At 45.3% G+C, this 27847-nt stretch overlaps 1 protein-coding gene across 2 annotated transcripts; it reads right to left on the bottom strand.

Annotated features, from left to right (window-relative positions):
- On the bottom strand, positions 1–27404 carry LOC115131997 (sorting nexin-19-like). 2 transcript variants are annotated; one of them, XM_029664149.2, is made up of 14 exons: positions 27046–27404; positions 22584–22670; positions 21036–22439; positions 20634–20852; positions 15422–15560; positions 15100–15200; positions 14862–14981; positions 14568–14674; positions 14124–14220; positions 13797–13962; positions 13262–13385; positions 2272–2456; positions 895–982; positions 1–720 (listed from the first exon to the last, which is right to left on the bottom strand). In XM_029664149.2, exons 2-14 carry the CDS (start codon positions 22605–22607, stop codon positions 591–593), a joined length of 2904 nt encoding a protein of 967 aa, XP_029520009.2. In that variant the 5' UTR covers positions 22608–22670; positions 27046–27404; the 3' UTR covers positions 1–590. The 2 variants fall into 2 exon arrangements, with proteins under 2 accessions (XP_029520009.2, XP_064876718.1); XM_065020646.1 differs by having other exon boundaries at positions 22588–22670.
- Positions 27405–27847: the final 443 nt, after the last annotated feature.

Raw genomic sequence — 27847 nt, 5'->3', positions numbered from 1 at the left:
TAATTTCCCAATTATTTATTTGCATAAAATATACAGTAGCTCAGTATTTGATTTATTTTATATAGTCATTTTTGCTCATCATTATCAAGGGGGTCAAATAATTTCAGACCCCACTGTATATCTATTGATATCACACATACTGCATTTTACATATAAATAAATACATAAAATAATTACTGCATATACTGTACATACATATCTAGATAAATGTGTTTCTCTACACAAGCATCTAATTAAAACACAATATTAGCACAATCACCAACACAGTGCCTTGAGAAAACATTCAATAAAGTGTCATCAGTCATTTTAGAGCGTTGCCTATAAAGTGTAAGGAGTTCAAGAGCCCATTTCCCAGCCTTCCCACCCCTCCTATCTCCCCTGCCCTTTTCCTCCTCCCCCCTTCTCCGCACTCCTCACCTTTCTTCTCTGACCTCATGAGAAGCTCCAGTAAAGCTCTGGTCCCATTCTGATTAACCCAGCAGGACCACGGTTACCATACTGATGAGCCAGCCAGGATGGGAGGGGGTAGAGGGTAATAGATAGGGATAGTGACAGGTGAGCAGAGAGAGGGGTGGTGTGTTGGTGTGTCGTCAAGCTGAAGCAGAAAGCCTCTCTTCGTCCCCAAAGAGACTGTGTAGTAGAGATCTCTGAAAGCCCTCCTCTGAAGACTCTGGAATCAGGAACTCCAACAGCAGGTCACAGATACAGTAGATCAGGTGCCTGTAGAGTCACCCAGACACAGAGAGAGGGGAGAGGTTACCACAGGTCAGACTGAAGTTGACATGGATCAAACGCTCAATGTTTGGTCTGTATGTGACATTGACATTTTAGGTTTAACAAACCTACTGTACACGCACACCAACATGCTAAAGCCAGTGATGATAGAGGGCTCACCGGTTGATGTTAGGGTCCTGCAGAGAAGCCAGTGCCATATCCCAGCTCACTCTGTACTTCTCAGAACCCAGCATGTCAGCAATCAGGTCTACACACACACACACACACACACACACACACACACACACACACAGACACAGACACACACTAAAATGGCAAGAATGACAGTACAATGACCTAACACATGTGTGATTCCCATACAGGTAGCCTAGCGGGGAGTGGCAGGTAGCCTAGCGGGGCGGCAAGTAGCCTAGTGCGGTGGCTGGTAGTAGTTGTGTAGGCAGTGCAAACACTGACCTGGTAGTAGTTGTGTGAGGCAGTACAGACACTGACCTGGTATTAGTTGTGTGAGGCAGTGCAGACACTGACCTGGCAGTAGTTGTGTGAGGCAGTGCAGACACTGACCTGGTAGTAGTTGTTTGAGGCAGTGCATACACTGACCTGGTAGTAGCTGTGTGAGGCAGTGCAGACACTGACCTGGTAGTAGTTGTGTGAGGCAGTGCAGACACTGACCTGGTAGTAGTTGTGTGAGGCAGTGCAGACACTGACCTGGTAGTAGCTGTGTGAGGCAGTGCAGACACTGACCTGGTAGTAGTTGTGTGAGGCAGTGCAGACACTGACCTGGTAGTAGCTGTGTGAGGCAGTGCAGACACTGACCTGGTAGTAGTTGTGTGAGGCAGTGCAGACACTGACCTGGTAGTAGCTGTGTGAGGCAGTGCAGACACAGACCTGGTAGTAGTTGTGTGAGGCAGTGCAGACACTGACCTGGTAGTAGTTGTGTAAGGCAGTGCAGACACTGACCTGGTAGTAGTTGTGTGAGGCAGTGCAGACACTGACCTGGTAGTAGCTGTGTGAGGCAGTGCAGACACAGACCTGGTAGTAGCTGTGTGAGGCAGTGCAGACACTGACCTGGTAGTAGTTGTGTGAGGCAGTGCAGACACTGACCTGGTAGTAGCTGTGTGAGGCAGTGCAGACACTGACCTGGTAGTAGTTGTGTGAGGCAGTGCAGACACAGACCTGGTAGTAGTTGTGTGAGGCAGTGCAGACACTGACCTGGTAGTAGTTGTGTAAGGCAGTGCAGACACTGACCTGGTAGTAGCTGTGTGAGGCAGTGCAGACACAGACCTGGTAGTAGTTGTGTGAGGCAGTGCAGACACTGACCTGGTAGTAGTTGTGTAAGGCAGTGCAGACACTGACCTGGTAGTAGTTGTGTGAGGCAGTGCAGACACTGACCTGGTAGTAGTTGTGTAAGGCAGTGCAGACACTGACCTGGTAGTAGTTGTGTGAGGCAGTGCAGACACTGACCTGGTAGTAGCTGTGTGAGGCAGTGCAGACACAGACCTGGTAGTAGTTGTGTGAGGCAGTGCAGACACTGACCTGGTAGTAGTTGTGTAAGGCAGTGCAAACACTGCTGCCTGGTCTCTTCTCTCTGGATGAGGCTGCGGTCAGGACGGGGCCCATCAGGGAGGACACCCCCGGGCCACACTGCCTCCTGCATCACCTGGAGGTAGATCACCCAGCAGGGAGCACTGGTCAGGTGGGCCATGCCCACATCCAGCCACCTGGAGTGCAGGGATTGTGGGTGAGGATAGACAAAAGCAACATGGAGGTCGGTAGACATATGTATACATGAGCGTACATACACAATAGGGTGAGTCAAAAAGAAAATAGACGTGACACACACTGAGACACACGCATTCGCGCAGACACATAAGAAAAAGGCACAAAACAAGTGAGGACACAAAGAATATGCGGAAGTGCATGCATACGTACACACAGTGAGCGGATTGCACAGTACATTCTCAGGTTAGCGGTTTTCATGATCAATCTCCTGGAGGCAGCTGGTCTGGCAAAGTCATAATGTCCTCAAATGTGATTTTATACCTAACCTTAACACACTGCTAACCTGAATTCCTAATAGCTGATTCATGCTTGATCTGGCACAGCTCTCCGGAGGCTCCGTATGGAGGGTGTGACACAATCGCGGAGCCTTGGGAAGCTTGCAGAAGCCAAATCATGCTCCACACCACATCACCGTGCTCTCCCAAATTTTGTAACAATGCAGAGGGCTCTGTATTGCTCTGGATTGACATGATTGGTTGACGGTATGTGGGGGCGGGATGTCCTGTATGAACACAAACTCACTTCCTTGACAACAGCTCTGTGCTGCTCCGCGAAGCGCAAGAAGTATGAAGGCCTTGACTCCTGCAGAGGCCGTATCACGTATCGGATTGACCATGCAGCGACTTTCATCCTAACCTTAAATTAAGACCAAATGAATTTCATGAATTTACAATATAGACAATTTTGACTTTGCAGCTGGCCTATCTTAAGGGGAAATTGCTCAGTTCTGCTTCCAGGACAAGACTCATGACAATAAAGGTAAACCTGTGTACATTCACCCTGGGTGAGTGTGAGGATAACATTACTTAACACACCACCAGCAAGGTGACCTAAGCCCACACAAACATACTTTACACAGCTTTAACCTTTAATCTAGACGCATACCCCCCCCCCCCCCCCCCCCACACACACACACACACACGAAGCAAGAGTCCCTCCTAGGCACGTCCCCCCTCTATCTCAGCTCACTCCTCAACATCTCCACTACCAATAGCAATCTGTGCTCTGGTACACATCTCTTCACATGTACATTTGAGTCATTTAGCGGATGCTCTTATCCAGACCCACATACAGTTAGTGCATTCATCTTCAGATCGCTAGGTGAGACAACCACATATCAGTCACGGAAGTACATTTTTCCTCAATAAAGAAGTTCTCAGCAAAGTCAATAAGACCAAGATGTCACAGTGGAAACTGGCCCGCACGTCCAATAGCCATCATCCGATCCAGTTTTCTGCCGCGAACGAGCTGAAATAAACTGCAAAAAAAAAAACGCTCAAACTTGACATTCATTCCACCACTCCCCTTTCTGATCATTAAGTCGGCTGTGTTGCAATTTCTGCTGCCGGTCATCTTGTTTTTTTCCCCCCTTCTCTAACCCACTGTGAATGTCTCATTGTTGTACAGCTGATGAAGTTGTACCTTTCCTCTGTACGTGTGTATAGAGTGTTGAACTGTTTGGCGGTACTGTGTGTTTGTGCTGTTTGTTCACTCCTCTAATGTTACGCCTCTTGGCCAGGTCATCATTGTAAATGTTCTCAGTTTAGACGTACACACACATCCATTAACCACGGCGGCAGCGTGATTTGTACTTTTATGAACACATTAAGTGTACCTCAGAAGGTCCCTGAACAATGTATGTGTGTAACAGGCACCCATCCAAGAAGAGACGAGCAGACATTTTAATATGGGGGGGGGGGGCAACCAGAACAAAGCAGAACAACGAAGATCACGTCGGACCGATAAATCTGATTTAGTGCCACAGAAATAAGTACGGTTGCTTATACAGTAACAGCATTCGTTTGATGCTTCACATTTGAGTTCTCTGTGAAATAGAGGACGACGCAAGACTTCCTCGCTCGCAAGTCGAGAGTCAAGACGAGACCCATGAACATGAAAAGAACATGTTGCAGATAACATGCCGCACGCACACACACACACGCAACCCGGTCTGTGTCGTTCTACATTGATCTACTTACGGGTTGAAACGGTTTAGACTTCCTGCTCTTCGGGCTGTAAAACAAGCCTCTTATCCACAGTACTACAGCCTCCTGCTGCTCTTTGAGCTCTACTGGAAGAGGACGACGACAACTCTCCCTCCCTGTTTAGGGCCAAATAGCATTCTAGTTTGCTCTGTTTTTTTGTTCATTAATTCCAATGTGTCAAGTAATTCTCTTTTTGTTCTCTCATTTTTTGTTTGGGTCCTGGAGCTCTGTGGGGTGTGTTTGTGTTTGTGAACAGAGCCCCAGGACCAGCTTGCTTAGGGGACTCTTCTCTAGGTTAATCTCTCTGTAGGTGATGGCTTTGTTATGGAAGGTTAGGGAATCGCTTCCTAGTAGGTGGTTGTAGAATTTAACGGATCTTTTCTGGATTTTCATATTTTGCGAGTATCGGCCTAATTCTGCTCTGCATGCATTATTTGGTGTTTTTTATGATATTTTTGCAGAATTCTGAATGCAGAGTCTCAATTTGGTGTTTGTCCCATTTTGTGAATTCTTGGTTGGTGAGCGGACCCCAGACCTCACAACCATAAAGGGTAATGGGTTCTATAACTGATTCAAGTATTTTCAGCCAGATCCGAATTGGTATGTCAAATGATATGTTCCTTTTGATGGCATAGAATGCCCTTCTTGCCTTGTCTCTCAGATCGTTCACAGCTTTGTGGAAGTTACCTGTGGCGCTGATGTTTAGGCCACACGTATAGATTTTTGTATTTGTGGTCCTGGCGACTGGCCCTTTTTTGGAACACCATTATTTTGGTCTTACTGAGATTTACTGTCAGGGCCCAGGTCTGGCAGAATCTGTGCAGAAGATCTAGGTGCTGCTGTAGGCCCTCCTTGGTTGGTGACAGAAGCACCAGATCATCAGAAAACAGTAGACATTTAACTTCAGATTCTAGTAGGGTGAGGCCGGGTGCTGCAGACTTTTCTAGTGCCCTTGCCAATTCGTTGATATATATGTTGAAGAGGGTGGGGCTTAAGCTGCATCCCTGTCTCACCCCATGGCCCTATGGGAATTTCTTGTGTGTTTATTACCTATTTTAACCACACTTGTTGATTATGTACATCGATTTTATAATGTTGTATGTTTTCCCCCAACACAACTTTCCATCAATTTGTACAGCAGACCCTCATGCCAAATTGAGTCGAAGGCTTTTTTGAAATCATTTTGGTTTGTTTGTCAATTAGGGTGTGCAGGGTGAATACGTGGTCTGTCGTACGATAATTTGGTAAAAAAAGCCAATTTGACATTTGCTCAGTACATTGTTTTCACTGAGGAAATGTACGAGTCTGCTGTTAATGATAATGCAGAGGATTTTCCCAAGGTTGCTTTTGACGCAGATATAGGGGTCACATTTGTCTCTCTCTCTGCTCACTCTCTCCGCTCACACTCTCTCTCTCGCTCTCTCCGCTCACTCTCGACTCGCTCTCTCTCGCTCTCTCCGCTCTCACTGAACGGGGAAGGGGACATTAATAAAAGCTAGCAGGCTCAGTGACATAATGCCCATGGCATTCGAATATGGTCCATCGAACGTACACTATGTAATGTTGTGTGTTTGAATGACTGTGTATCTCTACGGCAGGTGGCCTGTGTAGTATGGAAGGATTGTCTATAGGCACATGGCTTGCAATGGGGCATAATGACAGACTCAATACAGCCTGCTGGTCCATGGCTGTATAAACCTTTGTAAATCTGTGATGCATGGTAAAAGGCACACTTTGGGTTTTCTTAATTCTGGCATACTTTAGGAGAATGTTCTGAGCACAGAGGGCTATACCATCCATACTAAGTTTATGAAGGAATATTTATACAGTTTCTGAATCTTTTTTATACAGTTTATGGATGAATAGGAATTTTCCCTGTCCTGATTGATGACGTGTCAGTGACCCTTTGCCCTCAAGTCTTCAGTATTGATCTGATGGCTGGGCTGAATCATGAGTGCTGCTCTTGTCATCTGTCTGAGGATGCACGCTTTCTGCCCAGAATCAGATGAGATTGCTAGGAGTGCTTTGCATGACTGTTCTCTACAGTATGTCCATGCAAACAACACAGGACTACAAAACTGGAGGCCCCAAGTTTTGAAGCGTTTTGACCCGTCATAAGTCACTTGTTGCCAATCATATTACATTTTTTATTTTTTTATTTAAACAATCTGTCTGGTATTCAGACACATAAAACCTCAATTATCTTTAAGAAAATGCAGTCATGTAAGCATGTTTTTAGAGGTCTTTCTTTACAAATAGCGATCTGAGAATAAATATCCCCATAACGCATTTTAAAAGAAATCTGCCAATATATTGTATATCAGCCAACTGAATACAAGATAAGAACCCCCAAGAATGCCTTGTGCTGTAGTCTATTCATGTCAACAGCATAATTCAGATAAGAAAAGATTCCTTAAAATGTTCAGATGATGGTAAAATGCTTCATAATGTTAATTAAGATATGCTGCCTAGCAACAAATACCATTATCTTTAAGATGCAGTCTTTATACCACAATTGCACAATTTGTACACGGAAATACTTTTCATGATAACATAGTGTTTCCACACACTGTTAAAATGAAGTGAGCAACATTCAAACTAGTGGCAACTGAGCTGCCACCAACTTTTAACAGGGTACATCCATTTGGCCATACAGGTGAAGGTGTTCACATTACAGTCCGTTTGTATCTCTCTGATAATACGGCTATGTGGTTCAAATTTATGTGGTTCTAATCTCTCATGGAAAAATTCTGCGTGTAAAACGAAAGAATCTGTCAGGGTTGAATTGCATGCGTAGAAAAAGAGCAGCCGTAGTTCTGGTGTTTGGGTTTTTCATCTCTGGTTATTTGAACAAATCATTTTGCAGGTGTTAGCATCTTTCGAATTTTGGAAGGGGAGGAAACATCTTCGAATTCCGGTTCCACTCTTTGTTCTAGCATTTCTTGATATCTTCTCTTAACATGTATTGGACACAGAATTTAATCGAGCAGCTGACCAATTACATGAGACTTTAGTTCTGGGTTAACCAAGATTACTTTGGGTGGAAGGCCGTCTACAGCCAGGATGACTAGATGTTAATGTCTCGGTGATGTCTTCATAATTACACAATTTGTAAACAAAAAAGGTACTTTTCATGACAAATGTCCTTCCGCGCATCTATTTGCACTGGTAAAGGTGTTTACGGTCATTACGCCTGTCTGATAATACTATACAGACTCCGTGGCCGAGACCGTCTGCAGGATGACTGCGACTAGGAAATGTCTCTGTGCCGTCTCATCTCTCCCCTGCCTCTCTCCTCCCACTGGTTGTATGAAAAGACACACCTCAGCAGCTCATCATCCCCAAGACAGTCGGGACTTTCCCAGCAGCACTGTGTCTGGTCTGGCCTGGAGGTGAAATCTAGCCCCATTGTCGGGCTTCTGGCTTGTATGAACTGGACGGACTCCTCTCACCTGAGAATGGGTTGGGCAGATAGAGACACAGCCCAGACAGCGCGTCTGTTGGAAGACCCTTGAAACGTCCAAGCCACCTGTGGGCCAGCCCATTATGTGCAGTGTCCTTTGACACCTAAAGGGTTGCACCAGTGATAACACAGGGGCCTGATGTAAAAGAGTGAATCGAAAGGAGCCCTGTCATGCTCTGTGTTTAGCATTATGAACCCAACCCAATCCCATGGCTGACCTAAACCCCCTGCTCATCTCACACCCAAATGCAATGGCCTGGTCTCTGATGTCATATCCTGTCACAGAACCCAGTGCAGTGGTGCAACAAATATATTTATATTTTGTCATATTTTAGTCATTTAGTCCATTCCAGAGCAACTAGGGTTTAGAGACTTGCTCAAGGGCACTGACAGATTTTTCACCTAGTCTGCTCGGGGATTCAAACCAACACTTTTTGCTTACTGGCCCAACACACTTAACAGCTATGGCTAGAACTAGGTCTAAGGCATGGAATATAAGATTCTGACATAAAAGCTATGGAAATTGCATTACAATATTAAATATCATTCTGAAACTCCAAACCTTCCTCAATGTTCTGTGGCCATACTTCTACAGATGTGTGCTGCCTCCTAGCGGTAGAAAAGGACATTGCGACACGAACGTTACAGATCCCAGATTTGTATTATTATTTAAAAAAAAAAATGTAAACCTTTATTTAACTAGGCAAGTCAGTTAAGAACAAATTCTTATTTTCAATGACGGCCTAGGAACAGTGGGTTAACTGCCTGTTCAGGGGCAGAACGACAGATTTGTACCTTGTCAGCTCGGGATTTGAACTTGCAACCTTCCGGTTACTAGTCCTAGTCTAACCACTAGGCTATCCTGCCACCCTGAATAATTGATATAATTTATTTAAGTGTCATACATCTACTGATGCAAGGCCCACATGGGCCTAGCGGACACCACAGAACAAAATAATATTTTACAAATTAAATGCATACAATAATCAATGCCAGTACAGCGACCATCGAGCCACACGACACAAACAGTACATTTCTCCTTCTCCTCCAGGCATTATGAACAAACTCAGCCATCTCAAACACGCCCCGTCTGAAAAAAAATTCAAGCCTCTGCTCATCCTGTAACCAGAATGCTTCAGGGTTATCACACATAGTTGTTTCTTCAGAGAGTCATACAGAGGGCAATGAAAACACTAAATGGATTTGGTTTTCGATTTCCCCGAGATCACATAGTAGGCAAATTCTCTCCTCTTCAGACGCTCTGTTAAATCTACCCGTATCTTATAGCCAGAGGGAGGGTGTTGGATCAGAGTTGTGCACAAACTGGGTTTTTGTTAGAATCAGGTAAGCATATGCTTCAAGGCTGTAGTTATTTTTGATAAGTGTGTACATTCTAAGTTTAGGTTTAAACCAAACATCAACTGCCCATTTTTCCTTGTGGATCTGAAAAGGCTTGTCCTTGATTTGGTTAACACCACATGGTCATTTGTTCCTGAATATATATATACTGCAAATCATTTTCACAAATAAATAGATAACAATTATCTAGCCCACAGATAGTTATGAGTACGGTCCCACCTTTTTTTGTGATTATGTGTCTGTTTCGTAGACGTAACATGTCACCTTTTTGCCTAACCACACATGGTTCCCAACCCATATCTCCACAGATGGCCAGGTTTGGAGTCAGTTTGTGCACACCAAGAAAGCAGCGGATTGTCTGTTTTGAACATTGTTACACACAATGTATACGGCTGAGAATAAGCCCGGACCTAAGGCTCTGCCTGCAGAATCTGCCTGTGATCTGATGCCATCGTCAAAGGTCACGTGTTCATTCAGACTGAAACCAAGGTATTTATAGAGCCCAGTGTAGAATAACAGGGTTGTACCAAAACAAACGTTGTGTCCACTTCTCTGCACGCCCTTCTTTCTGAAATTAACAATCTAGGTCCTCTCTTGATTTATCGCTAGTCTCCCGTTAGCACACCGTAAACTAACAATATTCAACATATTCTGGGGGGTCATCTTCGGTCCCGGTAAGGAGAACTACTTCGTCAGCATATACAACAAGATCCCAGGAATATATCAGCAACTTTAAACACTAAGTTTAGCATGTTTGATTTGTAGGGCTAAATCATTAACATGTAGTGGGAAATAAATGGGAGAGAGTACGTCCCCCTGTTTGACACCGTAAGAGTTTGGAGACCCGCCTGTCCTGAGGTCATTGACCTGAACACAGGCAACTGGAGGCCGATAAAGAGCTTTGATGGTATCATAGAATCTTCCATCAATTACCATCTTAATTGGTCTAAAGGCAAGAAGGTCTCTATTCACCCAATTATTCGCCTTCTGAAAAAGAAAAAAAAACAGTCAAAAGTTGTCTCTCTTGAATTCTAGCCAGGACCACGGTGGAGACAGTATAGATATGGTCAATCAACGCTCTGGCTTTCCAAAAGCCATTTTGTTCATCAGCAAGCTGACCAGACAGTTTTAGGTGCAGCTGCTATGAACAAACACTGGCTTCCTGCTTCCAGCCAAGGTAGAAATAGGCTATATCCGAAATGGCACCCTATTCACTACGACCTACATAGTTCACTACTTTTGACAATGGCCCTATGGGGAACAGGGTGCAATTTCAGACACAGCCATAGGACAGCTTCTGGCCGAGCTAACAGGCCTCAGCTCTTCCGTCAGCATACTGATTCTACAAGCCTGGGCTGCCTGGGTCACAGGAACCTTCCACGAGCTGATTCATATATGGATGCCATTCAGGAACCCCTCACTTACTGAGAAACGGGCTCGTTGCTACTAACAAAGGAAAACAGCCCAAAAGTAGTCAACAGGACAGGACCACACTGCAGGCATTGTGCCCTCGGTGATGCGTTGGGCTGACTGCACCTCCCTCTGGAGAGCCATGCGGTTGTGGGCGGTGCAGTTACCATACCAGGTGGTGATGCAGCCTAACAGAATGCTCCCGATGGTGCATCTGTAGAAGTTTGTGAGGGTCTTAAGGGCTATGTCGAATTTCTTCTGCCTCCTGAGGTTGAAGAGGTGCTGTTGTGCCATATTCAAATGGTGGGACCATTTCATGTCCTTGGTGATGTGCACATCAAGGAAGTTGAAGCTTTTGACCCTCTCCGATGTGGATGGGGGCATGCTCCCTCTGCTGTCTCCTGTAGTTCACGGTCAGCTCCTTCAAGTTGAGGGAGAGGTCATTTTCCCGTCACCACTCCTCCAGAGCAATTTTTTGTTGTTGCAGTTCTATACATTTAGCCGTTTCTAATGTCTATTCACGTGATAATTGAGTGACTCAAACATTACACGAAAATCGATGAGCTAACAAACCTAGCTAAAAAAAACTGACCCGCGCCCCTCCCCCTGCCGACTGCAGTTTGGGAACCACTCCTCCCAGGTATGCAATGACTGACATGACAAGAGGAAAGCTGATGATACACTACCCAATTTAGATTTCTACTATTCATACTTTCAAGAGTAAGTTGAAAACCACTGTCCTAGCTAACCTAAATTACTGAATGGATCAAATATTGTTCTTGCCACAATCTAACCAAAATGTGTACTTATTCCAGGGGTCATATGAAGTATGTGGTACCACATCTGACTAGGGAAGTCCTGTTCCTGACAGTGTAAAGTTGATTCTGTGACAGAAGATGCAATGAGTTAAAGTGCCCTGAATTACTAAGCAAACTGACTGACAACCCCATATGTACAAGATGAGTGGTTTGTTTCTTCTAGCTGCTAGTAGAGCAAAGGGCCACGCGCAATATAAAAGATGAGTATGAAGGACCAACTGTTCTTTACTGTTGAAGTCTATGGTGAGGGAGTGGTATGGTCTGCTTCCCTGTTCTAATCTATGGTGGGGAGTGGTATGGTCTGCTTCCCTGTTCTAATCTATGGTGGGGAGTGGTATGGTCTGCTTCCCTGTTCTAATCTATGGTGGGGAGTGGTATGGTCTGCTTCCCTGTTCTAATCTATGACGAGGGAGGGGTATGGTCTGCTTCCCTGTTCTCGTCTATGATAAAGGGAGGGGTATGGTCTGCTTCCCTGTTCTAATCTATGACGAGGGAGTGGTATGGTCTGCTTCCCTGTTCTAATCTATGACGAGGGAGGGGTATGGTCTGCTTCCCTGTTCTAATCTATGACGAGGGAGTGGTATGGTCTGCTTCCCTGTTCTAGTCTATGATGAGGGAGGGGTATGGTCTGCTTCCCTGTTCTAGTCTATGATGAGGGAGGGGTATGGTCTGCTTCCCTGTTCTAGTCTATGATGAGGGAGGGGTATGGTCTGCTTTCTTGTTCTAGTCTATGACGAGGGAGGGGTATGGTCTGCTTCCCTGTTCTAGTCTATGATGAGGGAGGGGTATGGTCTGCTTCCCTGTTCTAATCTATGACGAGGGAGTGGTATGGTCTGCTTCCCTGTTCTAGTCTATGATGAGGGAGGGGTATGGTCTGCTTCCCTGTTCTAGTCTATGATGAGGGAGGGGTATGGTCTGCTTCCCTGTTCTAGTCTATGATGAGGGAGGGGTATGGTCTGCTTCCCTGTTCTAGTCTATGATGAGGGAGGGGTATGGTCTGCTTCCCTGTTCTAATCTATGACGAGGGAGTGGTATGGTCTGCTTCCCTGTTCTAGTCTATGATGAGGGAGGGGTATGGTCTGCTTCCCTGTTCTAGTCTATGATGAGGGAGGGGTATGGTCTGCTTCCCTGTTCTAGTCTATGATGAGGGAGGGGTATGGTCTGCTTCCCTGTTCTAATCTATGACGAGGGAGTGGTATGGTCTGCTTCCCTGTTCTAATCTATAACGAGGGAGTGGTATGGTCTGCTTCCCTGTTCTAGTCTATGATGAGGGAGGGGTATGGTCTGCTTCCCTGTTCTAGTCTATGATGAGGGAGGGGTATGGTCTGCTTCCCTGTTCTAGTCTATGATGAGGAAGGGGTATGGTCTGCTTCCCTGTTCTAGTCTATGATGAGGGAGGGGTATGGTCTGCTTCCCTGTTCTAGTCTATGATGAGGGAGTGGTATGGTCTGCTTCCCTGTTCTCATCTATGATAAAGGGAGGGGTATGGTCTGCTTCCCTGTTCTCGTCTATGATAAAGGGAGGGGTATGGTCTGCTTTCCTGTTCTCGTCTATGATAAAGGGAGGGGTATGGTCTGCTTCCCTGTTCTCGTCTATGATAAAGGGAGGGGTATGGTCTGCTTCCCTGTTCTCGTCTATGATAAAGGGAGGGGTATGGTCTGCTTTCTTGTTCTAGTCTATGAAGATGACGGTATGATATGGTGTGATACCTCTCAATGAAGGTGCCAAACAGCAGTCTGATGGTCTTCTGTATGTTCTCAGTGCAGAGCCAGCTCCACTGGTCCTTCATCAGCAGACACAGGATGTTCAGAGCTACGTCTGCCACGGCCGTGTCTGCACGAACACACATCACAGTCAGATTCACACATATAAGCGCGCACGCAACAGAATACAAAACCTGAACTTGACGAAGATACAAATACTGGGACATGATTCTGGAACACGAATAACAGAAAGGCAAACAGAGCCAGATAGCCTCAGACAGATAGGCAACACCGTTTCCTCAAACCAGTGGTGTGGTACTGGCCTACAGAGGCTGTGCAAGGTCACTACCACCTGCTGGCCATTACTGAGTGGAGCATGGTCATAGATGATCTCATTTGGAAAGTTTATAATTATGATAATAATGTCTGGTTTTTGCACTGAGACGGTCCTTAGATATTCAGTCAACTGCATGAAGGTCCTTCATGTAAGATAGTAATAGGTTGATAATGCAGGCCCGTGTAGAAGTTAGAAAAACTGTACCTGTCCCCCGTAGTTTTCTCTCCCGACCCCCACCTCCCTTCCTGTCTTTGCCAGGTAGCACGCTGAACCTCCTCCCGTCAGCCTCCTTCTCCTGGGGAGCATAGAGCAGAGCCTCCTGGTCCTTTATAAAGCCCTCCAGACCAGACAGGGACAGGCCATGGAACACCTGCAGAACCAGACCAGGGCACAGGAATGAATGAGTGAATTAATGGATGGATGGGCGGGTTGAGTGAGTGAGTACAATCAAACAGACAGTTTGATGACATTAATATTGAATGATTATTCATATTGATACTCATTGATATGAACCTTCCATGGTTAACTTACAGTGCTCCCTTCATTGAAGCAGTATATGACTCTGGGCTGGATTTCAGGTATATTGAGAGTAGGGGCGACTTTACTGGAGAACCTCAGCCGGACAGACCTGACACAACAAGCAACAATTAACAAACACATTACACAAAACTAGATAGTTTGACTTTAATGTCATAATAGCAGTTACAGAGAACACATTTTTTTTCCTAAAGCAGCTTTCAAATTTCATATGTGAATTGAAAACTACAGCGAGTTGTTTACAGGTGTTTTAATGAGTATTTCAAGAGAGACATGATAGTGGAAAAGCTTTGGCCAGGCCGTACATATTTGTGACATTTAGAGAAAGAGAAGACACAGAGAGGGGGAAGAGAGAGAGAGAGAGTGAGTGAGTGAGTGAGTGAGTGAGTGAGTGAGTGAGTGAGTGAGTGAGTGAGTGAGTGAAAAAAAGACTCCCACCTCTTCCTTCCTTCTGGGGCATTCCTCGCATCAGCAGGCTCTCCATCCAGGTCGTCCTCAGCACGAGGGAATGCTGTCTTCAGAGTGTCTACAGCATTCGCCATCATCTACAGTAGACGCCAATTATCAGGCCCAGGAGATCACAGCACACAAACAGCACCAAGGTTAGCTTCCCGAAAAATCCTGTCACCAGAAACCACACCTTCTATCATTTCTCATTAGCTCTCCCTTTTCATGTTTTTAGGTCACGTTATCATGCACTGTTTTTATTTCATAGCCCGAGACAGTTGTCACCTTATCAATCCTGGACATAACAAATGGTTTCTTCTCGAAGGCTGTGCTGGCGTCTGTGTGAAGAGCCAGGAACTCCTGCATCTCGTCGCTGTTGGCCGTCTCAGGGATGGTACACAGTTGCTGGAGGAAAACAAAGCGATCAGATAGTGAGTGATCAGATACGATGCAACAGTCACATTTCAAAAACATACAAATCAGGAAATGATTCACCTTGTTAGATAAACAATTCAATTCCTACTTTAAGAAAGGTATCCAGCTGTCCTTTTCGAACTTCCACCTTGTCGATATCTGGGTTCCCAAACGGAAGATCAGGGAAAATCTTCTTGGGTCCCTTGACATCTGAAATGGAAAAGATACAAACACCCTTTGGTGAGAATAAAATACCCATACAGCACGTGTAAGACTTCATCTACGCTATAAATGATTTGTTTTGACTGAATATAATGTACAGCTGCCAGCTTGGATTGGAATCTGGCCTACCGCTCTTTCAGCAGTCTCTCGTACCGCTCACCGCAATCTCTCTCTAGCCACAAAACATACAAAAGACTTGGACTTCTTACTCTTAATCATCTTCCTGAGGTCAGGCTTCTCCTCCAGGCGCGTCTGCAGGTGGAGGAACTCGCTGTAGCGCCGGTTCACAGTGTGATAGGCTACAGGTTGTAGAGTACCTAGGCTCTCCGAGTCAACCACTGTCTCATACTTGGGGAACAACAACGGTTACAGACTAGTCCAATGTTCACATTTCAATAAGACTAGTCCAATGTTCACATTTCAATAAGGCTAGTCCAATGTTCACATTTCAATAAGACTAGTCCAATGTTCACATTTCAATAAGACTAGTCCAATGTTCACATTTCAATAAGACTAGTCCAATGTTCACATTTCAATAAGACTAGTCCAATGTTCACATTTCAATAAGACTAGTCCAATGTTCACATTTCAATAAGACTAGTCCAATGTTCACATTTCAATAAGACTAGTCCAATGTTCACATTTCAATAAGACTAGTCCAATGTTCACATTTCAATAAGACTAGTCCAATGTTCACATTTCAATAAGACTAGTCCAATGTTCACATTTCAATAAGACTAGTCCAATGTTCACATTTCAATAAGACTAGTCCAATGTTCACATTTCAATAAGACTAGTCCAATGTTCACATTTCAATAAGACTAGTCCAATGTTCACATTTCAATAAGACTAGTCCAATGTTCACATTTCAATAAGACTAGTCCAATGTTCACATTTCAATAAGACTAGTCCAATGTTCACATTTCAATAAGACTAGTCCAATGTTCACATTTCAACAAGACTAGTCCAATGTTCACATTTCAACAAGACTAGTCCAATGTTCACATTTCAACAAGACTAGTCCAATGTTCACATTTCAACAAGACTAGTCCAATGTTCACATTTCAACAAGACTAGTCCAATGTTCACATTTCAATAAGACTAGTCCAATGTTCACATTTCAATAAGACTAGTCCAATGTTCACATTTCAATAAGACTAGTCCAATGTTCACATTTCAATAAGACTAGTCCAATGTTCACATTTCAATAAGACTAGTCCAATGTTCACATTTCAATAAGACTAGTCCAATGTTCACATTTCAATAAGACTAGTCCAATGTTCACATTTCAATAAGACTAGTCCAATGTTCACATTTCAATAAGACTAGTCCAATGTTCACATTTCAATAAGACTAGTCCAATGTTCACATTTCAATAAGACTAGTCCAATGTTCACATTTCAATAAGACTAGTCCAATGTTCACATTTCAATAAGACTAGTCCAATGTTCACATTTCAATAAGACTAGTCCAATGTTCACATTTCAATAAGACTAGTCCAATGTTCACATTTCAATAAGACTAGTCCAATGTTCACATTTCAAGATCGATATTAAAAAAGGTAAGGAAGTGTACACTAATGTCCGGTACTGTCACAAGTGATTCGTCTAGCGTTGTACCTTATGATAAAAAAGAGTCGCAGGCCTATGTGTTACATTGTTGCTATCCCTGCCTTTAGAGACCATGACTGCGTAAGCATTCAAGCGTCATGTCAAAATGTCTATTTCCGCCTAAATAGATGTATTTATCACGAGAGGGCCATAAACAAAACCTAGTAATGCTTATACTGCCAGAATGATTCAAAACCCAGCTTTCTGGTATTAAAATAAATAGCTGAGGTGTAGTCGATTATGAGGACACAAGCTCAAGTACACAGTACAACTATGATAAAAATGTGAAAATATGAAATATTTGATGCATTTCTTATTCAACACTGTATGAATAAGGTTTGAAATGACTTATATGCTTTCTAAATATAGTATAATCAAATTAGTACTAGCTAGAGCGACAAAACCACTCTCTCCTGCTCCTCTAGGATCTACGGGTGTTTCCACATATAGTCCTCTTTAAAAGAACTGATCTCAGACCTCTTTAAAGTGAACTCTGGGGTAGAAAAAAAGAAGCTAAATACGTCAGGGCAGTATTCACACTTCCCTTGACGTTGAACTCTTTTGCCAGTTCATGTCACCTATTTTGTGGTGTGAGTCCTCTTTGCATTCACATTGCTATGTTCAGAAAGGAACCAAGATCTTTTTCCAGCATTCACTCAAATGCACTCTGGATTTTTTCAAAGTGCAGGACAAGCCATTCCATTAGATCGTGTTATCAGACAGCTAGATAATTACATTTTGGAAGCTAATAGACTAATAGAATTTAGTTAAAAGATGAGACATAATAATTATAATCATACGATAATATTACCATGCAAATATGATTGGTAACAGAATAAATTGCAGAAGAATACTGCAGATTAAATAATGCTGTGATAGCAAAGGTGCATAAAAATGGAGGAATTCAGATACAGTGCATTTGGAAACTGACTTTTTCGTCATTTTGTTACATTACAACCTTATTCTAAAATGTTTTTAATTGTTTTTATTCTTCATCATGCTACACACAATAACCCATAATAACCAAAGCGCAAACTTTTTTTTGAACAGAAATACCACTCTTACATAAGTATTCAAACCCTTTGCTTTGTGACTCATAACTGAGCTCTTGTGCATCCTGTTTCCATTGATCATCTTTGAGATGTTTCTACAACTTGGAGTCCACCTGTGGTAAATTCAATTGACATGCTTTGAAAAAGGCACCCACCTGTCTATATAAGGTCCCACAGTTGACAGTGCATGTCATAGCAAAAACCAAGATCAACGAGATCAAAGGAATTGTCCGTAGAGCTCCGAGACAGGATTGCACAGATCTTGGGAAGGATACCAAAACATTTCTGCAGCATTGAAGGTCCCCAAGAACACAGTGGCCTCCATTCTTAAATGGAAGACGTTTGGAACCACCAAGACTCTTCCTAGAGCTGGCCACCTGGCCAAACTGAACAATCAGGAGAGAGGGGCCTTGGTCAAGCAGGTGACAAAGAACCCAATGGTCACTCTGACAGAGCTCCAACGTTCCTCTGATGAGATGGAAGAACCTTCCAGAAGGACAACCATCTCTGCAGCACTCCACCAATCAGGCCTTTATGGTAGTGACCAGATGGAAGTCCCTCCTCAGTAAAAGGCACATGACAGCCCGCTTGGAGTTTGCCAAAAAGGCACCTAAAGTACTAAAGGACACCTAAAGAAACAAGATTCTCTGGTCTGATGAAACCAAGATTGAACTCTATGGCCTGAATTCCGAGCGTCACGTCTGGAGGAAACCTGGCACCATCCCTACGGTGAAGCATGGTGGTGGCAGCATCATGTTGTGGGGATTTTTTTTCAGAGGAAGGGACTGGGAGACTAGTCAGGATCAAGAGAAAGAAGAACGGAGCAAAGTACAGAGAGATCCTTGAGCGCTCTGGAGCAGGATCTCAACAGGACAACAACCCTAAGCACACAGCCAAGACACCGCAGGAGTGGCTTCCGGACAAGTCTCTGAATGTCCTTGAGTGGCATTTTAGAATAAGGCTGTAACGTAACAAAATGTGGTAAAAGTCAAGGGGTCTGAAAACTTTCCAGAGGCACTGTATGAAGTATTCGTTTCAGCTCTATCCACACGCAACATAATTCAATGTGACTATATATCAGCACAATCTACCTTTTCATTTTTTCAAATTGCCGCCGTCTTGGAGCTAGAATTGGGATAATGTATATTGTGCTAATGCCAATACAAAAATGAGTAACAGAGAGCACTATGGCGAACTTAGCAAATGAGGTGTTTCTGGTAAGTACATGGGTGCCGTCCTCCATTTTTATGCACCTTCGCCATTGAAACTTTAACATCCAATGTAGGCTACTGCCCCTTTAAGAGGCTAGCATTAATTTTGTGGTCAATGCTGTCCGGAATCCTTGGGACGTTCCTACCCTAAATCCTAACCATGACCTAACCCCAACCCTAACCTTAACCATTGTAAATACCAACTTCATATGAGGTAACGTAACTACATAGGGCCGTAACTACATATGAGGACACCGAGGTCTGAACCACTGTAATTACTCAGAATAAAAAATAAATAAATAATTATTATTCAAAAAATTAGGAACTCAGTTGGTGTCTCAATTTACTGTTGAGAGTTAGAAAAAATAGAATACACCAGGTGCAATATGTAATCCACTGACAGTCACTCAATTAGCCCATGTCAGTAAAAACATTTAAGATTGCTAAATTAATCTAGCCACCTATCTAAACTTGTAGTAATAATGGTGATTTACTGACTGGGCACACAGGGCATGTGCCCAGGGGCCCTGACCTCCGGGGGACCCATTGATTTTGTTAGTCACTCTCATTCAGATATCATATTAACATGGCATAAGTCATGGCAAAAGGTGAAGTATTGCAGGAAATCAGCTTTAAAACTGCAACAATGTCTCCCCACCCCATGGTAAAATGTGTAGAATTGCAAGAAATGTTCTGTAAAGCAAACTCGTTTGTTTTCTTTTGTTAAAGATCCTGTGCAGTCAAAAACTTGATTTTTCTCCGTTTTCTATGTATACAGTACCAGTCAAAAGTTTGGACACACCTACTCATTCAAACCCTCAAGTACTCAGAATATGTGGGAACTCCTTCACGACTATTGGAAAAGTAGGTGACACTGTGCGTGATTTATTTAGAATTCAAAGCACCCTTAACCAGCATGGCTACCACAGCATTCTGCAGCAATACGCCATCCCATCTGGTTTGCGCTTAGTGGGACTATCATTTGTTTTTCAACAGGACAATGACCCAACACACCTCCAGGCTGTGTAAGGGCTATTTGACTAAGAAGGAGAGTGATGGAGTGCTGCATCAGAAGACCTGGCCTCCACTAGCCTGCACTAAAACTAACTTGTAATATTGGTAGTAAGTAACCGTCTGAATGTCATCGTGATACAGCTCAACGGGGAAAGTTAGCGCTGCAAGCCGGAAACACAACACAGGGCACAGTATGAGAGGGAAGTTAGATAGTGTAGGCCAGGGCGACAGCTAAAACACATGTATTATAGTACAACTACAGTATTAATGTCTACATTTTCTTTTTTTTACTCCGCTAAAAAAACGAATGATTCTAAAATCCCAATTTAGACTGGAAAGTTTCAAATTCTCACTGAAGAAGTTTCTAGCCACAATAATTAACTAGCTAGCTCTGAATGCAAGGCATTTCGATTTACTGTGTCCAAAGCTCGATTTATATGCAGAAATGTCGGTCAGAGCCGGTACCAGAACCACGCTGGAATTGATATCGAACCTGGTTTGACACTGTGTTAAAGACATAATGTTAAGTCTTACCTTTACGGTGTATAGAGTATAGGGGTGTGAGCCGGTGCTGCGGTGCTCCTTGGCTGTCACAGCACCAGTGATTCTCAGGTTCTGGATAAGGACGGGTCCATCTGGGCTGCTGAGGGGTTCGAAGCTGAAGGGGGTCAGACACAGCCTCCCCGGAGGGACAGGGCAGCCTGGGGGCAGCTCCTCCGCCATGCCCGCTGGCCAGTGGGGCTGCTCGGACACCTGCATCTCAAGATTTTAGCAAAGCCATTCATAGCCATTTGTAACCTTATTTATTCTACATCATTATTTTCTATTGTTTTATATTTATATACTATTTAAATAAGTGTTTAAGAAAATGTAGGAATGCCGAAAGACCAATAAATAAAGTAACAAGCAAACAAATAAACAAACAAACAAACAAACCTTGGGTCCCAGGACCTTCAAGTTGCCGAAGCATCCAGGCGGCTCGTCTTCAAACACACTGCAGAAGTTGGTAGGGGAGGTACAGTCACAGAAGCTGTCTGTCTGGTCCTCCTCGGAGTCCATCTGGTCTAGGGACTCCACAGAGAGCTGATTGGATTCTGTCGATGGGTACTCCAGGTCCACAACCTGATACAGGCGGCTACCACCGCTGCAGGACCTCAGCAGATCCATAGACACATGACAACTGTTTATTTTGATCGATGAACCAATGCATGGCATTGGTAGGATCGCCCCGCAGTACTGCCGTGTTTCCTCCTTCAGATCTGGCACTGCCGTATGGTAGGACTCCATGGATTCCAGGGAGTCTGGAGTGGCTGGCTTGGGAGGAGTGGGGCTGTTGCTGGACTCGTTCTGGTCTCTCGGAGGCTGGAGCCAGGAGGTAGAACGGGTCTGGGTCCAGAGCTCCTGCTGGGTCTGACTCCTGTGCAGCTGGACTGGAGTATCAGGGAGCTCATCGAGGGACTCATCCGGTGATTCTTTAGCTTTGGTGAACAAGTCCACAATGGTAAGGTTGAGCCAGTCAGGATCGGACACCCTACTGACCAGTGGGAGGAGGACGTTACAGGTGATCAACTCCCCCACCATGTATCTCCCTGTCCTGGTCTCCAGGTGAGGGAACGGGACCAGGACTTGCATTAGGAGGTCCACTACGGCCCGGGAATAGCTGAGCTCCGTGGCTGGACTAGCCAGGGCTGGGTGGGGGGCATCTGCCTGGCTATAGAGCTCCCACAGGCTGGGGGTGCTGGAGCTGTCTCTGTCCTGCATCCCCAGCCGTGCCTCTGCCTGCTTCATCATCTCCCTGGCTGTCATGTAGCTCTGCAGGTGGCAGCCACACAGCTCCAAGGTCCTCTGGACCAGCGCTCTCCTGTCCACGCACCGAGCCCTCTCCTTCAGCTCCATCACTGAATCCAACATGGCGTCCCGCATAATGTGCTCAAACTCCCCCAGCCCCTCCTCCTCGGTCAGCATGGTGTGGTACCAGGACGACACAAAGTCTCGGATGGCTTTATGCACAGCGCTTTGGATCTCGTGGTCCAGCCTCCATTCGCTCTCAGGCGAGTGGAGGGCCGGCTGTGATCTACCCAGGGGGACGAAGTGCTCCAGGTGTAGCAGGCTGTTGGCATCCAGGGCAGCACGGGACCCCAGCCAGCCACCCAGGACCACCAGCAGGCTGGTGAAGAGACAGAGGAGCCACACGTTCACCAGAAGGTGGAAGAGGACCATCCATGCTACTAGCACCCCCAACACCACAAGCCTCCTCTGGCCCAGTAACTCTGAGAGGGCCCAGTGGTTAGGGTTAGGACCAGAACCCTCTGGTGGAGGCATTCCCCTCAGTGCTGAGACCTGAGTTAAAAAGCAAGTAATAGAAAATCAATACACCCCTCAATCAAATATCCGTATACCTTAGAGGACATTGGGGATTTATTTCACATGATATCATTTTAAAATTCATAGACTTGATTTTCAGGGAGAGAAACTGATACTCACAGACCTGGGTTGAAAACAAATCATTCAAAATGCACACTTCAAGCAATAGGTGGTGGCAAGGCTCCAGTTGTTTTTAGATACCTCTACCTGAGATATAACAAAACACAACAATGTTTTTTCAAATCTATAATGTCTCATCTATTAAAATGGATGGCTGTGTAAATATATTTTACTGCAAAGGTGGTTAAATGTATAGATATTGTGTGACACCCCCTAAACTCAAAAGTGCAGAATAATGCCTGGCTGGAAGGGAGGATGATAAACTTACACATACGCTTACAGTATGTAATACACTGCTCAAAAAAATAAAGGGAACACTAAAATAACACATCCTAGATCTGAATGAATTAAATATTCTTATTAAATACTTTTTTCTTTACATAGTTGAATGTGCTGACAACAAAATCACACAAAAATTATCAATGGAAATCAAATGTATCAACCCATGGAGGTCTGGATTTGGAGTCACACTCAAAATTAAAGTGGAAAACCACGCTACCGGCTGATCCAACTTTGATGTAATGTCCTTAAAACAAGTCAAAATTAGGCTCAGTAGTGTGTGTGGCCTCCACGTGCCTGTATGACCTCCCTACAACGCCTGGGCATGCTCCTGATGAGGTGGCGGATGGTCTCCTGAGGGATCTCCTCCCAGACCTGGACTAAAGCATCTGCCAACTCCTGGACAGTCTGTGGTGCAACGTGGTGTTGGTGGATGGAGCGAGACATGATGTCCCAGATGTGCTCAATTGGATTCAGGTCTGGGGAACGGGCGGGCCAGTCCATTGCATCAACGCCTTCCTCTTGCAGGAAGTGCTGACACACTCCAGCCACATGAGGTTTAGCATTGTCTTGTATTAGGAGGAACCCAGGGCCAACCGCACCAGCATATGGTTTCACAAGGGGTCTGAGGATCTCATCTCGGTACTCAGGCTACCTCTGGCGAGCACATGGAGGGCTGTGCTGCCCCCTCCAAAGAAATGCCACCCCACACCATGACTGACCCACCGCCAAACCGGTCATGCTGGAGGATGTTGCAGGCAGCAGAACTTTCTCCACGGCGTCTCCAGACTCTGTCACGTCTGTCATGTGCTCAGTGTGAACCTGCTTTCATCTGTGAAGAGCACAGGGCGCCAGTGGCAAATTTGCTAATCTTGGTGTTCTCTGGCAAATGCAAAACGTCCTTCACGGTGTTGGGCTGTAAAGCACAACCCCCACCTGTGGACGTCGGGCCCTCATACCACCCTCATGGAGTCGGTTTCTGACCGTTTGAGCAGACACATGCAGATTTGTGGCCTGCTGGAGGTCATTTTGCAGGGCTCTGGCAGTGCTCCTCCTGCTCCTCCTTGCACAAAGGCGGAGGTAGCGGTCCTGCTGCTGGGTTGTTGCCCTCCTACGGCCTCCTCCACGTCTCCTGATGTACTGGCCTGTCTCCTGGTAGCGCCTCCATGCTCTGGACACTACGCTGACAGACACAGCATTGATGTGCCATCCTGGATGAGCTGCACTACCTGAGCCACTTGTGTGGGTTGTAGACTCCGTCTCATGCTACCACTAGAGTGAAAGCATCGCCAGCATTCAAAAGTGACCAAAACATCAGCCAGGAAACATAAGAACTGAGAAGTGGTCTGTGGTCACCCCCTATAGAACCACTAATTTATTGGGAGTGTCTTGCTAATTGCCTATAATTTCCACCTGTTGTCTATTCCATTTGCACAACAGCATGTGAAATTTATTGTCAATCAGTGTTGCTTCCTAAGTGGACAGTTTGATTTCACAGAAGTGTGATTGACTTGGAGTTACATTGTGTTGTTTAATTGTTCCCTTTATTTTGAGCAGTGTACAATATTGCAAGCTCTGATATTGCTCAAATTTGGAATACAAGGGTTGTCTTCAGCATGCTTCTATGGAAATATAGACCTGTAGACACAGAGATACAATAGGCGGAAATATAATGGATATTTATGATGAATGTAAGCTTTACTTTTTGGTAGCTGAGTAACAGAACTTTCTAAATCAAATTCGCTCTCATTCTGTGCTGCGTGGCCCTGCCTGACAAAAATACATAATTACACCGTTTTTTTAATGCTGTGGCTACAGTAAATAGTCTCTAAAGAAAACAATTGGGCTCAGACATCGAAATTAAATGTTTTTAAAGCCCCTATTCTTGCAATTAAGTGAGGAGGACACAATAGATTATTGTTGGGGTCACCCAGGATTTTTTCCTCAAATCTAATATGGCATCCAAAATCCCAAAAGACTGCCATAATACCATGTGATGGAGGTTAAATAATCTGGAAATATGATTTTTGTAAATTATATCCATTTTCTCAGATTTGTATACAACACTCATGCCCATAGAGTGTTTTGGTGTAAATACATGTTTATTATGAATCCAATACGGCCAACATGACTAAACGCAACTTGTGACAATTTCTAAGCTTGTTCTGATTTACAGTTCATATAAGGAAATCAGTCAATTGAAAGAATATCATTAGGCCCTAATCTATTGGATTTCACGACTGGGAATACAGATAGGGTATGCATCTCTTGGTTGCAGATACAATCCAATTTTGGGTTAAGATCCATTTTGAAAAGAAGGTCGACGACATCCAATCCTCGTTTGCTAAGTCAAACGACACCGCTGGTTCTGCTCACACTGCCCTACCCTGTGCTCTGACCTCTTTCTCCCCTCTCTCTCCAGATGAAATCTCGCGTCTTGTGACGGCCGGCCGCCCAACAACCTGCCCGCTTGACCCTATTCCCTCCTCTCTTCTCCAGACCATTTCCGGAGACCTTCTCCCTTACCTCACCTCGCTCATCAACTCATCCCTGACCGCTGGCTACGTCCCTTCTGTCTTCAAGAGAGCGAGAGTTGCACCCCTTCTGAAAAAACCTACACTCGATCCCTCCGATGTCAACAACTACAGACCAGTATCCCTTCTTTCTTTTCTCTCCAAAACTCTTGAACGTGCTGTCCTTGGCCAGCTCTCCCGCTATCTCTCTCAGAATGACCTTCTTGATCCAAATCAGTCAGGTTTCAAGACTAGTCATTCAACTGAGACTGCTCTTCTCTGTATCACGGAGGCCCTCCGCACTGCTAAAGCTAACTCTCTCTCCTCTGCTCTTATCCTTCTAGACCTATCGGCTGCCTTCGATACTGTGAACCATCAGATCCTCCTCTCCACCCTCTCCGAGTTGGGCATCTCCGGCGCGGCCCACGCTTGGATTGCGTCCTACCTGACAGGTCGCTCCTACCAGGTGGCGTGGCGAGAATCTGTCTCCTCACCACGCGCTCTCACCACTGGCGTCCCCCAGGGCTCTGTTCTAGGCCCTCTCCTATTCTCGCTATACACCAAGTCACTTGGCTCTGTCATAACCTCACATGGTCTCTCCTATCATTGCCATGCAGACGACACACAATTAATCTTCTCCTTTCCCCCTTCTGATGACCAGGTGGCGAATCGCATCTCTGCATGTCTGGCAGACATATCAGTGTGGATGACGGATCACCACCTCAAGCTGAACCTCGGCAAGACGGAGCTGCTCTTCCTCCCGGGGAAGGACTGCCCGTTCCATGATCTCGCCATCACGGTTGACAACTCCATTGTGTCCTCCTCCCAGAGCGCTAAGAACCTTGGCGTGATCCTGGACAACACCCTGTCGTTCTCAACTAACATCAAGGCGGTGGCCCGTTCTTGTAGGTTCATGCTCTACAACATCCGCAGAGTACGACCCTGCCTCACACAGGAAGCAGCGCAGGTCCTAATCCAGGCACTTGTCATCTCCCGTCTGGATTTACTGCAACTCGCTGTTGGCTGGGCTCCCTGCCTGTGCCATTAAACCCCTACAACTCATCCAGAATGCCGCAGCCCGTCTGGTGTTCAACCTTCCCAAGTTCTCTCACGTCACCCCGCTCCTCCGCTCTCTCCACTGGCTTCCAGTTGAAGCTCGCATCCGCTACAAGACCATGGTGCTTGCCTACGGAGCTGTGAGGGGAACGGCACCTCAGTACCTCCAGGCTCTGATCAGGCCCTACACCCAAACAAGGGCACTGCGTTCATCCACCTCTGGCCTGCTCGCCTCCCTACCGCTGAGGAAGTACAGTTCCCGCGCAGCCCAGTCAAAACTGTTCGCTGCTCTGGCCCCCCAATGGTGGAACAAACTCCCTCACGACGCCAGGACAGCGGAGTCAATCACCACCTTCCGGAGACACCTGAAACCCCACCTCTTTCAGGAATACCTAGGATAGGATAAAGTAATCCTTCTCACCCCCCTTAAAAGATTTAGATGCACTATTGTAAAGTGGCTGTTCCACTGGATGTCTTAAGGTGAACGCACCAATTTGTAAGTCGCTCTGGATAAGAGCGTCTGCTAAATGACTTAAATGTAAATGTAAATGTATACCTTTAAAAAAAAGGAAAACCAGCCAGTATCTGGAATGACCACCATTTGCCTCATGTACCTCGACACATCTCCTTCGCATTGAGTTGATCAGGCTGTGGATTGTGGCCTGTTGTCCCACTCCTCTTCAATGGCTGCGCGGAGTTGATGGATATTGGCCGGGAACTGGAACACGCTGTCGTACATGTCAATCCAGAGTATGCTCAATGGGTGACATGTCTGGTGAGTATGCAGGCCAGGGAAGAACTGTGCCATTTTCAGCTTCCAAGAATTGTGTGCAGATCCTTGCGGCAAAGTTGGTCAGACGATCCCAGGTGTGGAGGTCCTGGGCTGGCATGGTTACACATGGTCTGCAGTTGTGAGGCCGGTTGGACGTACTGCCAAATTCTCTAAAATGACATTGGAGACGGCTTATAGTAAGAAAAATGAACACGCAATTCTCTGGCAACAGCTGTGGTGGGCATTCCTGAAGTCAGCATGGCAATTGCACACTACCTCCAAACTTGAGACATCTGTGGATATGTTTTGTGTGACAAAACGTCACATTTTAGAGTGGCCTTTTATTTTTTATTTGAAATTTTTACCCCTTTTTCTCCCAAATTTCGTGGTATCCAATTGTTCAGTAGCAACTATCTTGTCTCATCGCTACAACTCCTGTACGGGCTCGGGAGAGACGAAGGTTGAAAGTCATGCGTCCTCCGATACACAAACCAACCAAGCCGCACTGCTTCTTAACACAGCGCCAGCCGCACCAATGTGTCGGAAGAAACACTGTGCACCTGGCAACCTTGGTTAGCGTGCACTGCGCCCGGCCTGCCACAGGAGTTGCTGGTGCGCGATGAGACAAGGATTTCCCTATCGGC

The sequence above is a fragment of the Oncorhynchus nerka genome, linkage group LG7, assembly GCF_034236695.1.
Source record: "Oncorhynchus nerka isolate Pitt River linkage group LG7, Oner_Uvic_2.0, whole genome shotgun sequence".
Lineage (NCBI taxonomy): Eukaryota > Metazoa > Chordata > Actinopteri > Salmoniformes > Salmonidae > Oncorhynchus > Oncorhynchus nerka.
This window is presented reverse-complemented; position numbering and strand designations above follow the sequence as displayed.

Bases quoted from the DNA above. Each gene is read 5' to 3' on its own strand.
- LOC115131997 (XM_029664149.2), bottom strand. From the start codon at position 22,607: ATGATTTGTTTTCAACCCAGGTCT. The intron at 15,561-20,633 runs GTAAGACTTAAC...TTGTTCCCCAAG, and splicing joins ATACTCTATACACCGTAAAG to TATGAGACAGTGGTTGACTC. The intron at 14,982-15,099 runs GTAGGAATTGAA...GTTTTCCTCCAG, and splicing joins AGCTGGATACCTTTCTTAAA to CAACTGTGTACCATCCCTGA.